The 14951-nt window shown below is 37.4% G+C and overlaps 1 protein-coding gene across 12 annotated transcripts in view; it reads left to right on the top strand.

The window, feature by feature from the left end:
- Positions 1-14951, top strand: part of UBR5 (ubiquitin protein ligase E3 component n-recognin 5) — an 86078-nt gene that overhangs the window by 6967 nt on the left and 64160 nt on the right. For 10 of the 12 annotated variants that reach the window (XM_085572430.1, XM_085572424.1, XM_085572427.1 and 7 more), the window contains exons 2-5: positions 10692-10736; positions 11242-11323; positions 11500-11576; positions 12366-12485. In XM_085572430.1, the coding sequence (XP_085428556.1) occupies positions 10692-10736; positions 11242-11323; positions 11500-11576; positions 12366-12485 (324 nt within the window). The remainder of the gene's footprint in view (positions 1-10691; positions 10737-11241; positions 11324-11499; positions 11577-12365; positions 12486-14951) is intronic. The other 2 variants (XM_085572429.1, XM_085572428.1) reach the window with 1 other exon arrangement.

Genomic DNA, 14951 nt, shown 5'->3' with positions numbered 1-14951 from the left:
TAAGGTGGGAACACTAGTCGTCTGCATTTATGCATTTACACCTAAAACTGCCAGTTTGGGTCCAGGTGAGGAGTGATGTAGCCATTAAATTTGCTGATTTGAAAAATTTTGTCTTCATCTCATAGGTCTCACTGCTACACCCAGCACTTGTCAGAGGAATTTCTCATACTAAATATGCTTCACCCAGTCTTTCAGCAAATCCTAGCTGCTCCACTTTAAAGTGCATTGTGTTTTACAGCAGCAATCCATGTTGGTACAGTGAATATTTAAATCCCAGCTTGATTGTTTCGTTGCAGTTGTAAAAATGATTTTTGGGGTAGCATCTTAAAGTTTGTCTTACTGGCTAGGTTTTGTAATCCCAAGCCAGTTGCTGTTGAGGAGATTTCTCAAATTGCTTATATCTACAGTGGAGATGAAACATGTATTTTCTGTAATGTTGTTTTGGACAGCTTTTCATCATTAAACTGGTTACTGCCTTTAATCAGAAAAGATGCCTGAAGATATTTTGGTCTATCTTTCTGATTTAGTTTTTACATTATGTGTTTATTAAAGAGTGCAGAATAAAAACTTTGAAAACATTTCCATGATTAGTACTATTTTGGACGTTAGCTATGTTGGGATTTCTTGCTATCATTGTTGTTTTATTGCCAGCCATAAGGTCTGCCAGTGTAATTTGTAACAGCAGTAGTGTAATACAGTAGATAAAGGTACCAAGGTTGCTGGAGACTTCAGTAATCTTACAAAATTTGTCTTCAGAAAAAAAAAAGCCTAAAAAATAATCCACATTCAAGAGAGTGTGGTTTTTGTTTGTCAGATGAATCAGTTCAAAATATCTCAAATAGCTGAGGGTGATAATAACCATGCAGCTGTAGTTTGCCTATCCATTATAAGATAGCCCAGAAAGAAACTGCTCTGTGCCCAGGTCTTGCTGATGTTACTTTCTGCAGCATGTTTGCCATCATCTTTAGTTAAGCCAGATGCTAATTTTGTCTTTTTTTTTTTTTTTCTATGTGCTGTAGAAGTAGTAGTTGATTACTTCAATCCAAACTTGTTATAAAACAGCATTTAAAAAATTTGCTTACCGTCTTTCATTATGCTTCATTCTCTATTATCCATTATGGTTCCTCAACCTCTCACCATTTTCACCTTTGGGATGGATTAGCTCTCTGTATAGGTAGGGAGTTCTGATACAGTGAGATGAATCTTGATTGGGATCTCAGGATTCTACTGAAAATTGTAATTTCACTATGTATGTGTCAGCATGGAGTCTGACATTGACTTTATATAAACAACTGTTTCTGCTACAGTGTTTTTCCAAAAACTTAACTGGAAAATCAGTATTTGCCTATGGGAATAAGGGTGAATGTATGCCTTACTCTGCTTTTGCTTGAAGCCGTTGGAGTTTGTCACTTCCTTCAGTAAGGCTGATATAATTTTAATTTCTTGTTCATTTTGCAAAATTAATTTTCTTAAATGTGTCTCTGTATTTATTCTTTCATTTATAGTACTAAATTCTTGCTATTCTCTATCCAGCCTGAAAACAGTCAGAGCTGGTTTTTTTTTCTCTCTGGTAAATATCAGTATATGTTTTTCTGAAGATAATTTATGGCCTTTAATCCATTTCATATTTTTTTAGTATAAATGAGTTATTGTTGTCTGATCTTTAATGAAGATCTTTCTTAGGTTGTTGGAACAACTTTTTGGCTTTGACCACAGTCTATTATTAACAGCAGTTTTTCTTTTCTCATTTTCCATTATTTTAAGTCATTGTATACACAATTCAATGACTTTGGCAAAATGTGTCTGTCTCTAGAGCTGTAATTTAAAGGCACTTAATAAAACCTTCAAATGAGATGGATCATAACATCTTGTCATTGTGGGGCAGATTGGATAGGCAGAAGATAATCTGGCAAGGAGTGCCCTGTTCCTTATGGGAAGGCTGGGGACCAACAGCCTGTTTTGCTGGAATGGCCAAAGTTTGTTTTTTTCTCTTGTGGGGCGGAATCTGTATCTGGCAAGATTGTTACCAGAGATAATATGGCCCTAGGCAAAACGTGGTCCAGGAGGTGCTCCATGTGCTGCTTCATGAGTTCTTCTAGGGGAACCAACACGCTGAGGTTACACTGAGAGAAGCACCTGGAGTTTCATGGCTGGGGTGCAGGCACATGGAAAAAAGAATTATTTTCCTGGCAATGCAAAAAAGTGTTGGGATGAACTGTGCACCTCAGAAGCTTGGGTTTCTCATTTTGTTTGCACTGTGCATCAGACAAAGCGATTTGGCTGCTTGTTTTTCTGGCGCAGTGCTTGCTCTCTACTCTTTATTCCAGGCCTCAGTCCATTCCTATCTAAATCAAAGATGCAGTGTCTGAGAGAAAGGTTTTGAAGATGTGTTTTTAGTGGAAGACAGAGCAGTGTGAGGAGGAGGTCTGGTATCTAAAAGGCAGTTTTTAGCAAGTTCGCAAAAGTGGTGTGCAGATAACTCTGTGATATCAGAGTTTTTGTTGAATACTTCAAGGCTTGGAATTGGAGCAATTGGCAAGTAAAGGACTGGACATGCTAAGTGATCTTTCCCTGTTGCTAAAACTAATTCAGAATGAGAATAAGGTCGTTGGACTTTATAGTAAAGCAATTAGAATTCAGTTCTTGTTTGTGCTTTGTTTTTCATAAAATCACTTGTATAAAACATACAGTTGCTTTTCTGTAGTCAAGACTCTGAGTGTTTAATAATGTGACAGTTCTTACTTTTAAAAATATTTTTATAGCATTTGAATGCCCTAATCAAAGGCCATTTGCCAACTTTGCACAAAGTGATCACAGCTCCCAAAAGCTTAGGGCAAAGGAAAATGGTGAAGAGATGATTTGGGTTCCCGCAGTAGCCTCAGCTGGGACCAGAACTTGGCTCTCCAGGCTTTAAGCTGGTGTGCTGGTAAATTCACAGCCTCCCTGGTGGCTCCTAATGAACTCCTGAAGGAATGTTAACAGCCTTATCACAATGGGGCACAAAAAGGTTCTATGATTTTCAGTGACTGGAGTTTAATTTGATAGCATTTTTTAATGGCATCACTACAGCAATGTTTTGACTGTAAAAATGTGATTTTTTCTTTTCTTTGCCTTAATGGGATCTTTTAATTTTCATTCATTCTAGTTTAACAAGTATACAGCTTCCTAGCTGTATTTTGATAGCTAGCATGTTTTGTTGTTCAGTGTAGTAACACTGCTCATGCTATTATCACATGTGTATTTTTCAAGTATCCTTGAATTTAGAACCATGGGGTTCTAAATTCTCATTATTCATGTTTTATTATCGCAAGAGGATCTATTTCCTAAAATGATGGATAGTTAAATAGCTTACAACTTTAATTGCTTTAAGATTCAGAACTCACCCAATTGAGTTGGTCGATCCAGGTGTTTAGCTGTAGTGTTCTGGCTAAAGAAATGGCCTTTTGCTAAATGTTAAACAAAACAGCTGTGAGGACTTTGTGCAGTTGAACAGAATGTTGGACCACAAAATGATGATTTGATGTATTCTGCACCAGAGAACAGATTTCTGTCTGGATTTGCAAACTGTACTTTTGGAAATCTACTGCCATAGAAGGGCCTCAGATTGAGTCTGACCCGTTCTTCTGTAGTGTATTTTTCTTTTTTCCCCCCCAGAAATGACACTAAATGCTTAGGCAACTTGTAGCTATAGATCTACTTCACTACTAAATCCTATAGATAATGTGCTAAATAACAAGTAGGCATGTTGTTAACTCCTCTGTGGCAGTCCTGTCAGGATCATATGATTTGTGATTTCTTCCTGTTTGTATTCATGTTGTTAACAATTTTTTTTTTTTTCCAGAAAAGGGGCCATACTGTTTCATAGCTTATGGGTGTTTACTTATTTAAAAAGTGTGATTGACTTTGTATTCCTGTTGAGCTAGGCTATGGCCATCCTCTGTGCTGTGGTATGGGGTTATGGTTCTATGTGTTTTTTTTTCAGGGAGTGATGTTTTCAGAGTCACTTAAATTGGAAGAAAGGGTGTAAGTAGATTCTGAGCTAGAGCAACCAGTCTCCCAGCTTAGGAATTCATGGCTAGTTAGAGGCTTTTCATGAATTCTACAGGTGTCTACCCCTGCTCTTGCTGTTCCTGCTAAAGAAACAGAGTACTTCCAGCTTGATATTTAAGTACCTATGAATTTTTTTACTGAATGTGTAACTCTGACACTTTCCTGACTCATTGGTGTAACTTTTTTCCTGTGTCACTGACCATAGAGGGATTCTATACAGCAAAACATGAGTTACTAGCTTTTCAATGGCAAATCCCCTCCTTTTGCTGCTGTGCCTTCAAGTCAAATATATGGAGATCACATCCTGAAAGGATTAAGTCCTCAGTATCAATTGCAGAATAGCTGAGGTTGAAGTGACCTCTGAATATCATCTGGTCCCATTCTCAGGAAAGGCCATCTACAGCTGGTTGCCCAGGAGTCTGTTCAGATGGCGTTTCAGTAACTCTCAGGGGTTGAGAGTTACCTGAACCTCCCTGAGCACCTTGTGTGAGTAACTGGTCACCCCCACAGCAGAGAAAGTCTTTCCTGATGTTCAGACAGAATCTCCTGTGTTTTGTGTGTGTCTGCTGCCTCTGGTCCTGTTACTGGGTGCCACTGGAAAGAGTCTGGCTCTGTCCCCTTTACTACCCTTGCTTTTGGTGTTCATATATGTTGATAAGATCCCCTCCAGAGCTTTTTCTTCCCTATGCTGAAGTCTCAACTCTCTCAGCCTTTCCTCTTGTGTGAGATGCTCTGGTCCCTTATTTTTGTGTCGCTTTGCTAGACTCTCTCTAGTATGCTCATGTCTCTATTTTAGTGGGGAGCCCAGAAATCCAGATGTGGCCTCATGAGTGCTGAATAAAGAGAAGGATTGTCTGCCTCAGCATGCTGGCAGTACTTTCTCTGTTGCAGCCAGAATGCTGTTTTACCTTCTTTGCTGCAAGGCATGTTGGCTCCTGTTCAACCTGGTGGCCACCAGGACTTGCAGGTTCTTTTCTGCCATGCTGTTGTACAGCTGGACAGTCTCTGGCATGTGGTTGTTCTTGTGCATGTGGTTGTTCCTGCTGAGGTGCAGGGATTTGTGCCTTGCTTCCCCTTGGTTGTCATGAGGTTGCTGTGCTCTGGATGGCAGTGATGTCCTGCATACCCACCAGTCCTTGCAGTTGGGTGTCATCAGCAAACTTGCTGAGAGTACCCACTGCCCCATCATCTGGATTGTTAATGAAGATGTTGAGCAGGACTGGACCCAGTATTGACCTGTGGGGCACACAGCTTGTCACTGGCCTCCAGCCAGACCTTGTGACACTAATCACCACCCTCTGGACACAGATGTTCAGACAGTTTTTGGTTCACCTCACTGTCTGCTCATCCAGCCTGAACACCAACTACTTCTATGTGAGGATTTTATGGAACACAGCACTGTAAGCCTTCCTAGGCAATATACAAAGCTCTCCCCTTGTTCTTCAATACAGTGATATGAAATATACCTTTTTTTCTTAAAACTGGAACTAAAATACACATTCTTATCATGCTTTCACCTTTTTGTGGGCTATTTTTACCCAACTTAGGTAATTGTCTAAATCAGTGTTGTTATTAAATAGTAATGATCTACTGTTAGAGAACTTTCATTCTGCAATCACTGTATTACCTGAAGACTTTTCAGTGACAGGAGAAGCTGTTTTCAGGACAATTAATTTGTTTGGTCTTTGCTGTATTAGCATTCTATTGCAGATCACAGAGACAGCGCATTGTGTTACCATTGTTCCAGAGAGAACTATGAAGTGTTCAGAACTACCTTTATCAACCAAACGGACAATCCTGCAAAATAGGAAATAAAGTTTGGGAGAAGTGTCCTGTATGTGTTCTGTAAACTTGTGTTGGTTGATACTATGAAATACAAGAACAGCTGTTCAAGTCAGACAAGAAGTCCATCTTATTTTCCTCCTGTTTTCTGCTGACAGAGACCAGTGCTAGATTAACAGGAGAACAGTGTTAGAATAGGGCAAATATACAGTGAAGCTTTTCCAACTTCTAAGAATTTGCAGCTTGGGGATTTCCTGAGCAGTAGGTGTTGGTTTAGTGTGTAAAAACCAAATAGTCCTAATTTATAATTCTTGAAATGTGGAGAGGGCACAGTGTAAGCCATGGTTCCCCCGAGTACTGACTGAGTAGAGCAAAGGGTTTCTTTGTCATCTAGTTCATTTCAGTGGTCTGTGAATTATAGTCTAAACACATTAGCCCACTACCCTAATGAGCAGTATGGGTTACCTTAGAGCCTGTCGTTTTGTAGTCGCGCTTGGAATTATTTTTCTTTTTTTTTTTTCTTAAGTGCATTACTTTATTTTCTACAGATAATCTTACTGCCTGCTTTTGGCTGGTACTTTACCATTTGATTTTATGGATTCTTCCCCCTTTTTACCCGGAATGACTTAAATCACACTCTAAATCTTAATTTATTCCAGTAGGAGAAAGGTGTAGCTGTGGAAGTGTATCTTCCTCCTTGGAAGCTGCTCTCTAATGCTTGAGATGGCAGCTGGGGGCAGGATCCTTTTGTATGCTGTATTGTGGCACGGAAGATAGCTGGGTGTGACTTTACATCAATGGCAATGTCTAGTGTCAAAGTTATCCTGGGATTAGGAAACTAAGATAATGTATTTGCTTAATATTTTATTGGTATCCATTTTATGCATTTTTGAGACTGTTTTTGTGACACTGATAGACTGGGACAGGAGCTCATTTCCATGTGATTCAAGACAGGCAGGTGAGAGAGGTGTTTGATCTGGAGGCTGTGCAGCTCTGCTAGTAGGTAAACTGGCCCCAGAGGTGCTTCCTTGGGTCTGGCTTGCTGTGCTCAGAGCCCTTCAGGCTCTCAGATGAGGCACAGGGATAAGGTTGTATTTGCCTTTTAAGTGTTGATAGGTATGTAATACTGTTCATCAATGCTTAAATGGATTGTGTCATATGGGTGTGTCCCCTTGGGTATCTACTTGTTATTTTTATTAGTATTAGCATTAGCCTTCCCTTGGCAAAGCATTGTAGTGGTGCTTGAATACTTCTGTCTGCTCTGGTGTGGGAGTCTCATGTTTGTTGCCATACAGATTTCATTGACATACTGTTTTAAAGAGACCTGATGACTTAGAAAGATCTACCAGGCCTGAAGTAGCTTTATTTCTTATTTCCCTACTTGAAGTTGTTCATCATACCAAGCTGGTTTTGGAGGCTTTAGGGTTTTGGGGTGCGTGTATTTTTGTTTGTTTGGTGTTCTTTTTGTGTGCCTGTGTGTTTTTTTGTTTGGCTGGTTTATGTTTTGTTTATTTGGTTGGTTTTTATAAAAAAGTACATTTTTGTCCTCTGCAACTCTTACCTTCAGTATTTTGAAATTGAATTTCTCTATAACTCTTTTGCATTTTTGAGTCTAACCTGCTTTTATAACACAAGATATGGTGGAAGAATGGGTCCTGAGATAAACTTGTCTGGAAATAGAAATTTTCTTTGAGAAAAGTAATGTATTGTTATGAGTAAAAGGGCCATGTCAGAAATCTGAGCTGTGATAGTCCTGACCTAGAGCCTTTTTGGTTGCTTAGTGTGAGCATAGATCCCTTCTATTCTGATCAGTTTCTGGAGACTAGAAATTGGAGCTTGAAAACTTGAAATTAAAAAATCCCTCCTTGGCTTGGACAAACTGAAAACTTTATTTTCCTCACAACTGTTTTTGGATTAATTTCACTAATAATATTAAAGAATGTGTGTCTTGATAGGAGCTATCATCACTAAACCTTTTGTCTAAAAGTGTTGCCAAGCTCTAGTGTATTTCTTCAAAAATATTTGTGATGAAAATACTTGTTGCTTCTAACTTTGTCCTTTGAAGTAGTTTAATTGCCTTTAATGAGACCTTTTTGAAGTGTAGTCTGTCAAGGCGTTTGTATTGGAGATTTCATTTACCACAGAAAGGTCTTAGTGAAAACGTTGACCTTGATGTGGGAATTGACTAAATCATCTCTGCTTGTACCTCTTCCTCCAGAGCAGATAATTTGAAATTACTGCACTGTATAATTAAAATTAACCTGATCTTAAATAAGCTTTTCCCTTCAGAGGGTCAGTGGTACAATACCCTGCAACTGTGCAGGTAGGAAGGCTTAGATTGCTGCAGGAAATGATTTCAAGTTTTTATTTTCTCCGTAGAGAGTATACAAACACATCTTTCTGCTTTGTTCTTGTTTTCCTGCAGGTTTGGTTTTGTGATTGGTGTTCATGGGGATGCTGGTGCCAGCACAAGAAAGGGGAGGAGTGAGGGTGGAACCAGCAGACCAGCAGGGAACAACTCCAGTGGTGTTCTGCATCAAATTCAAGTCCTCATGGACTTATAGGAGCTTATGAGCAGTACTTTTTAATTTTGCTGTTACAGCAGTTGCATAGGAAATTTTCCAGGCATGAGATAGTACTAATCTCTTCTGTAGAAAGAAAAATAAAAGTAAAAACTATCAGCATTGTTGCTTATAGCTTTCTCTGTTCCCTCCTGGTAAAGATTGATGCTGGCCTCTTTTCGGGAACATTAGATCTCTTTTAGCCTGTGCTTCTTGCAGATAGACCTACTCTCCTGAGATTGATGTTACTCATGGGTTCAATGACTATTCAAATCTTAGCTTTCTGAGCATATTTCTTTCCTATTACTTCATTTTGTACAGGTATAAAAGGAACATAATGATTTTTTTTCAAATTCTAATGTCTGTGTTTTTTTGGTAGTGGTGTGGTCTTGTGACCAAGGCTCAGGTAAGGAAGTTTTAAATGTTGCTCATAGACTAGTCTAGTAATCATGTCTAATAAAGTGCTAGTTTTTTTTGCCATCATATTTTCTTCAAGGCAGTGCAATGAATTTAAAGGTAGGTTTTCCTATTCTCTAATATTACTCATGCTTGCCAGAAGATAAATGTTAAAGGGAAACTACTCAATATCCCTGTGGGAAATTGTTAGGTGGGAAATCAAGACATGGAACTTAGGGATGTTTTACTTGTCAGATATTAAGCAGCAATCCCTGCTTGCTGTATAAAACCATATTATAAGGTGTGGAGTGTACTTGGGGTTCATTCCATAGTCTCCCACAGTAGTTCACTCTTGTGGGGTACCTTTTGCACAGATTGCATGGGAAGTTTGTGTTTTCTCTTGATCTTGTGGGTTGTCTTCTCAGAAACCTTATCTGGGTATGTACTCTTGGCCTGTGTGAAGTAGTTGTGGCTGGAAATTGGGAGTGTGAAATCGTCTACTTACAAATTGTCAGCTTGGCTTGGATAGCAGAAGACAATTCTAAACACATTCAATTCCTTCCTGCTGTCTTCATTTCACTTCTCCTTTCTTCTTGGGCTTGGAAGTTACTTCTATCAATATAAAAGACCTTGTTTCTCAAACAGATTTAGAGATATTTTTCTTTTTTTTTTTTTTTTTTTTTTTTTTTTCTTTTTTTTTTCTTTTTTCCTTCCCCTTAGGACAAGTACTTCAGAGTTAAACACTGTTGGTAATGTTAGGATTTCACTGTTTGGACCTCTAGTCTGTTTTCTTTCTCATTTTCAGGGTTTGCAAGTAGCTGAAGTCTGATGTCCATAGTCTGGGTATAGAAACTGAAATGAAGCAAGTAAAAATGAAGGATTTAAAGATATGGATTCAAACAGATGAAAACAGTGTTGGTGTGGCTTTTTGTTAGGTTTAGAAAGGTGTTGCTGATTTATGCTAGCATGAGCATGGTGCTAAAGCTGAGATTTTAAAATTTTAATTATGAAGACCTAACACAAGTTTTACAGAATTAGTCTTCGTTTTATATCGTGATAAAATTCAAGTACTCTGACTATAATTGGAAGCCCTTTGGAGGCTTTTTCAGATCGCTTGTCTCCTTTGGGAAGAGGGGAATCCAAGCTTTAATTGACTGCTTGCCTGATAGTACTCCAGTGTCTTTGTTGCCAATAGAGGATCTTTCCTTAGTGGATTGGAAATACCTTAGCAATTACTCTGTTGCTTTCTACTTTTTGACACAGTATCCTCTAAGCAGGAGCGGTATATGGGTTGTCACTTTCTTCTGCTCTGATATTTTGAGCTTTTGGAAACATTGTTTACCTTTAGTAAAGGTAATGTTTTACGAAACTCTATAAATAGTGATGTTTCTCTGGATTGTTTATTCTCTTAGGGAGAATTTGTTTTTGTCCCTTTTGCCATTGGCTTTTGTTAATCTATTTCCTTGTGTTTTCTGCTTTGGGGAATTTACTATCATATTTTTGGCTCTCACATGCCACATACTTGGATTTCCTAGAAGATTATAATCCTTTCTCATCTGGGATACTGTATTCAAGCTTATACAAGGAAAAACAAGTATATCTGCAGTTCATGGTCATTGCTTTATATTTCTGTTTTGTGCATGAAGTTGTAAATGGTTGTAACAAGGCAAGAGTAGTGTTTTTTGATAATGACTTGCAAAACACACAGAAATGCAAGCAAATGTTGGCTCTGTTGCAAGGGTAAAACTTCAAAGCAAAACAGACTCCTAGCACCAAGTAGTATTTATATTAAACTTAAATAAATGTGGTGGTAAGTTATTCCCATAACATCATAAATATGCTGTGTGAGTGGATATTGTGGAGTATGTAATCAAATAACAGCTTCATTTCTTTCTGTTTCAGATTAAGGGAAGTTTCAGAGAAGCTGAACAAATATAATTTAAACAGGTAAGGCATATCATATGCTGCTGTAAATAATTTAGGAAAGTACAATTTTTCTAACAGCAACAAGAAGCAGATGATTGTACAGTAGATGATGGAGCCTTAGAAATCCTCAGTGCTACTGATACTGAAGTCCAGACATGCTTCAGATAACAGTTCAGATAACACAGGAAGAAAATGGGAAGTTCTCAGTTATGATAAATTATATTATTAAAATCTTCATTATGGAATGACTTTATAATATGAGGTATAAATCTTCATTATGGAATGACTTTATAATATGAGATGTTGTTTATTGCTGATCAGATAAAGTGAAAGTTATCACCTTTTAAGATCTTTTCCCTGCATTTTATGTGCTGTGTGCTTCAATTAATGCACGCTTAGTCATTTTTGAAAGTTTTTTGTATTGGTAGCCAGCACTGCATAGTTTTCCTTTCATGTACAGCTTGATTTTTTTTTTCCAGACTTCAAAAGTTCTAAAATACTATAAATTCTCACTTTTTATTTTCAGCCACCCGCCTTTGAATGTGTTGGAACAGGCCACTATTAAACAGTGTGTGGTGGGACCAAATCATGCTGCATTTCTTCTGGAGGTAAATTCCTGAAATCTTCTCAGATAACAAATTTGAAACCATACAGTTAAAATTAGTTATTCTAACATTAAATTGATTAATGCTCTTCAGTAACTGAAGACTTGTGTTTTAATTTTTTTGGTAAACTTGACTTATATTTCAACTTTGAACACTTGCTTTTCTTGCTCTAAATACAGGATGGTAGAGTCTGCAGGATTGGTTTTTCAGTTCAACCAGACAGATTGGAATTGGGTAAACCTGAGAATAGTGATGGGTAAGGAATGTTTTTCTTCTAAGATATTTTTTGCACTCAATAAGCAGCTCAGCTGCTTTTCTGGTTTTGTTTTTATTTGTGTGTTTTCAAAGTAGATTTTGGAATGGATACTTTAAGTAGAGACACAATGGTTATGGTGATGCAGCCAAACAGCCTAGCTTGACAAACTGGTATAGGAAGAAATAGTATATGTGATTCTGAAGGAAGTAAGACAGGCTCTCTTTAACTTGAAGAAACAAACTACTCCAAAAATAATCCTTAAGAAAGAAGCTGGGTTAAACTGTTAAGCTTAATGCAGAATCTATTCTGAAAGTGGTCCCATCTGGCAAGGCTCACTTTCTAGACGTGTGGTCCTCAGTCCAGGTAAGTCCCCCTTAATAGGACTAATTAACAGTTCAGATTTGAATTTAAACCACTTAATATTGAAGTAGCATACTCAGGCTCAGGTTTACAGATAGAACACCTGCTGATTACAATTTGTACATATACATTAATGGAAAACTTAGCACAGTGGCTAACTCCAATCACTAATTAGCTTAATATGTAATTGCATCTGTGCTCTTATGGATTGCTTATGTACGTAAGGTCTGTTAGGCATGCTTTCCACTTTCTTTTTCCAGTGTACCTCTTAATATGCAGTTAGATTAGTTTGGAGTATTCCCCAAGGGTGTTGCTTAAGCTGGTATGTTACCAGACTAAGTCCCTGAGAATTTCAACCTGGGATTCCAGGTTTTGTTCTTAACCCATTTGGGATTGTTTTGTGACTGATTTACCATCTTTTACTTTCAGTTCAAAGTTGAGCAGTGGCTCAGGGGCAGGAAGGACATCCAGGCCAGGCAGGACTAGTGACTCCCCATGGTTTCTGTCTGGTTCTGAAACTCTGGGCAGACTGGCAGGCAACACCCTTGGGTAAGTTTTGATAGGATTGAGGCTGCAATCTGTGTGTTCCATATTTGAGTATATGTGTATACACATATATAAATTGTATGCAGTATGTCTAAGGGAACGTATAATCACAGCAGTTGTGTAGGTAGGGTATAACAAAAAAAAATTTGATGGACTTTGTTAAAATAACAGATATTTAAATGACCCTTCAGCACATAGGATACAGAGAGTTCTTCATATATGTGCGAAGAATAACCTGGTTTAGGCTGTGTTGTCTTCTTTTGAATGTTTTTTTTAGTTTCTTGATTTTTGAAAGCGGTCTTTTAGAGGGACACTATCAATTTAAACCATGATAAGCTAGAAGCATACAGTGAAATGAGTGCATTTATGCAGGAAGAACCTTCATTATGTGCTTCATTGTTTTGTGTCTTCCACTCTTGCCCCAAGTCATAAGTGGTGTTTTGATAGCCAGAGTCCTATACATCATAATAGAAAAGGAACATTTGGAACAGGTTATTTCTCAGAATCTTTAAAATTGTACTATATGCAAAATGTACTGTATAGATCCAGATTTCTCATCATTAGCTTTAAATTTGATGGTGTCCCTTTTTATAGAAATGTAATTTACATTCCATAATGACAGTGATCTCTTTGCTATGTTTTTGTAAGGCATGTCTAAATGTGCTGCTTCCTAAGGTTACTAACTGAAGTAATGAGAACTGTGGTTTCTGCATATGAATGATTTGTTAAGAGGAAGGAACTAAATTTTTACCATGAATTTCCAGAAAATTTGTTGTTTTTTTCTTACCAAATACACTAATTTCATTTGGGCCTGAGTTGCATGAAGAATAACCATCCCCATAACCTTGCCATTTTTTTTTCTGAATTCATTATGAATCTGAACCTAAAAATCCATGTGTTAAAAGTCAAAGACAAACTAGTATTGTCATGTTTAAGAACTTATTGTGGTACATGTAACACATTTTTTTCCTCCTTATTCCTAGTTAAGCATAATGTGTTAAAATTGTTTGAGTCTTAGAGACTAACCCTGAAGTGTTCCTAATGTCTTCTCTTGAATGTCTCAGAACTAGATAGTTGAAAGTCACTGAACTAATAGAATAGCAATAGGCACTATAACTAGTCTGTTAAATGGAGGGAATAATTATCTTAATAAGTTGAATTTAAAACCATTCAAACTGTGGAGCCATTAGAGTAGGTAACTGGATTTGGAAAATTGCTAGCATGCTGCTGCATAGTGGAGAGATGTGGTAAACTAGTAGGTGAACAGAAATGAGAGGAAAGATTTCTATTCTATGTTGATATTTATTTTAGGTTTAGATGGTTTTAATAGCAGTGGCTGTGTCCTTATTCTCCTTAACAGGACCAGGTTAGAGCACACAGGGAATATTCAAATTATTACAGAAATAGAAATGGTTTTAACTGTTAGGTGTCTAAATGATGCCATTTACATAACTTAAAGTAGAAAATGCATCTATGGTAAGTATTAATATGTAATACAGAACTTTTTCTTTAACCCCTCACCTCCCTGCAGAGCATTGGATTGAAAGATGCTCTGTAGGTAAAATTTGACTTCCTCTGAGCCTTGTTCTTTTCCTCTTAGCCACCTTCCCACCTTCTAAGAACAGTTTAAGTGGCTCATTTTATTTAAAATATCGCATTGTTTGGTGTTTTTTTCTTTCTTTTTTTTCTGTTTTCAGTAATATCTTTTTATTTTTAGAATTCTCTTTCTAATTCATGAGACAAGACTTTTCCTAAAGACATAATTTTACCGTTTTTTGTCTTGTCATTGTCTGTGGTTACTAGCTAGAATTCTGAAAATGTAGATGGGTCTGACAGGGCCTTGTCTTAAGCAGGCAATTGAGTTTCTCTGTGATTGCAGGGTCTTGTCAGGAGGAAGAAGAAAAACCCAATTAAAAAAGGGTGCTAGTAATCAACTGAAGTCATGCAATGCAAGACAAGTATTCTCACTTAATTAGCTTTTAATAGCTGTATATGATAGACTTCTAATGTTAGTTTATTAGATACTGTTTCAGAGAACGTATCTTTATTTTGGTGTCTAATTTTACATGTTTTTCTTGAAAGGATTTTGAGACTTCAGGTGGTCGATAGCTGGAAGGTTCTTCTGATACAGATTATTAAGTAGCAGTAATACCATATCCAATAACCTTTAAGGTGTATTACAAGATAAAGCTTGGTTAACCTTGAAGAACAAACTAGAGTCTCTTGTCTTACTTGACAGCAGATTATCTTCTTTTAAATTCAGAACCAATTCAATTGGCACAGTTCTGTGGTGATAATTATTAGTGGATTCTTGTAATGATGGTGAGATGTCTATTTCTACAAATCACTGTCTTTTTGTTGCCTTATTTTGATCCTGATTCATTGAAATGAAGAAACCATTCAGTCAGTTAAGGCGTGTTTTTGCAATGCGTAGAGTTGATGTTGATTTCTGCAAAAGGAATAGGTAAA

Source organism: Lonchura striata, chromosome 2 (assembly GCF_050655825.1).
Source record: "Lonchura striata isolate lonStrDom1 chromosome 2, ASM5065582v1, whole genome shotgun sequence".
Taxonomy (NCBI): domain Eukaryota; kingdom Metazoa; phylum Chordata; class Aves; order Passeriformes; family Estrildidae; genus Lonchura; species Lonchura striata.
Note: the sequence above shows the minus strand (reverse complement) of the source record. Positions and strands in the feature narration are given on the sequence as shown.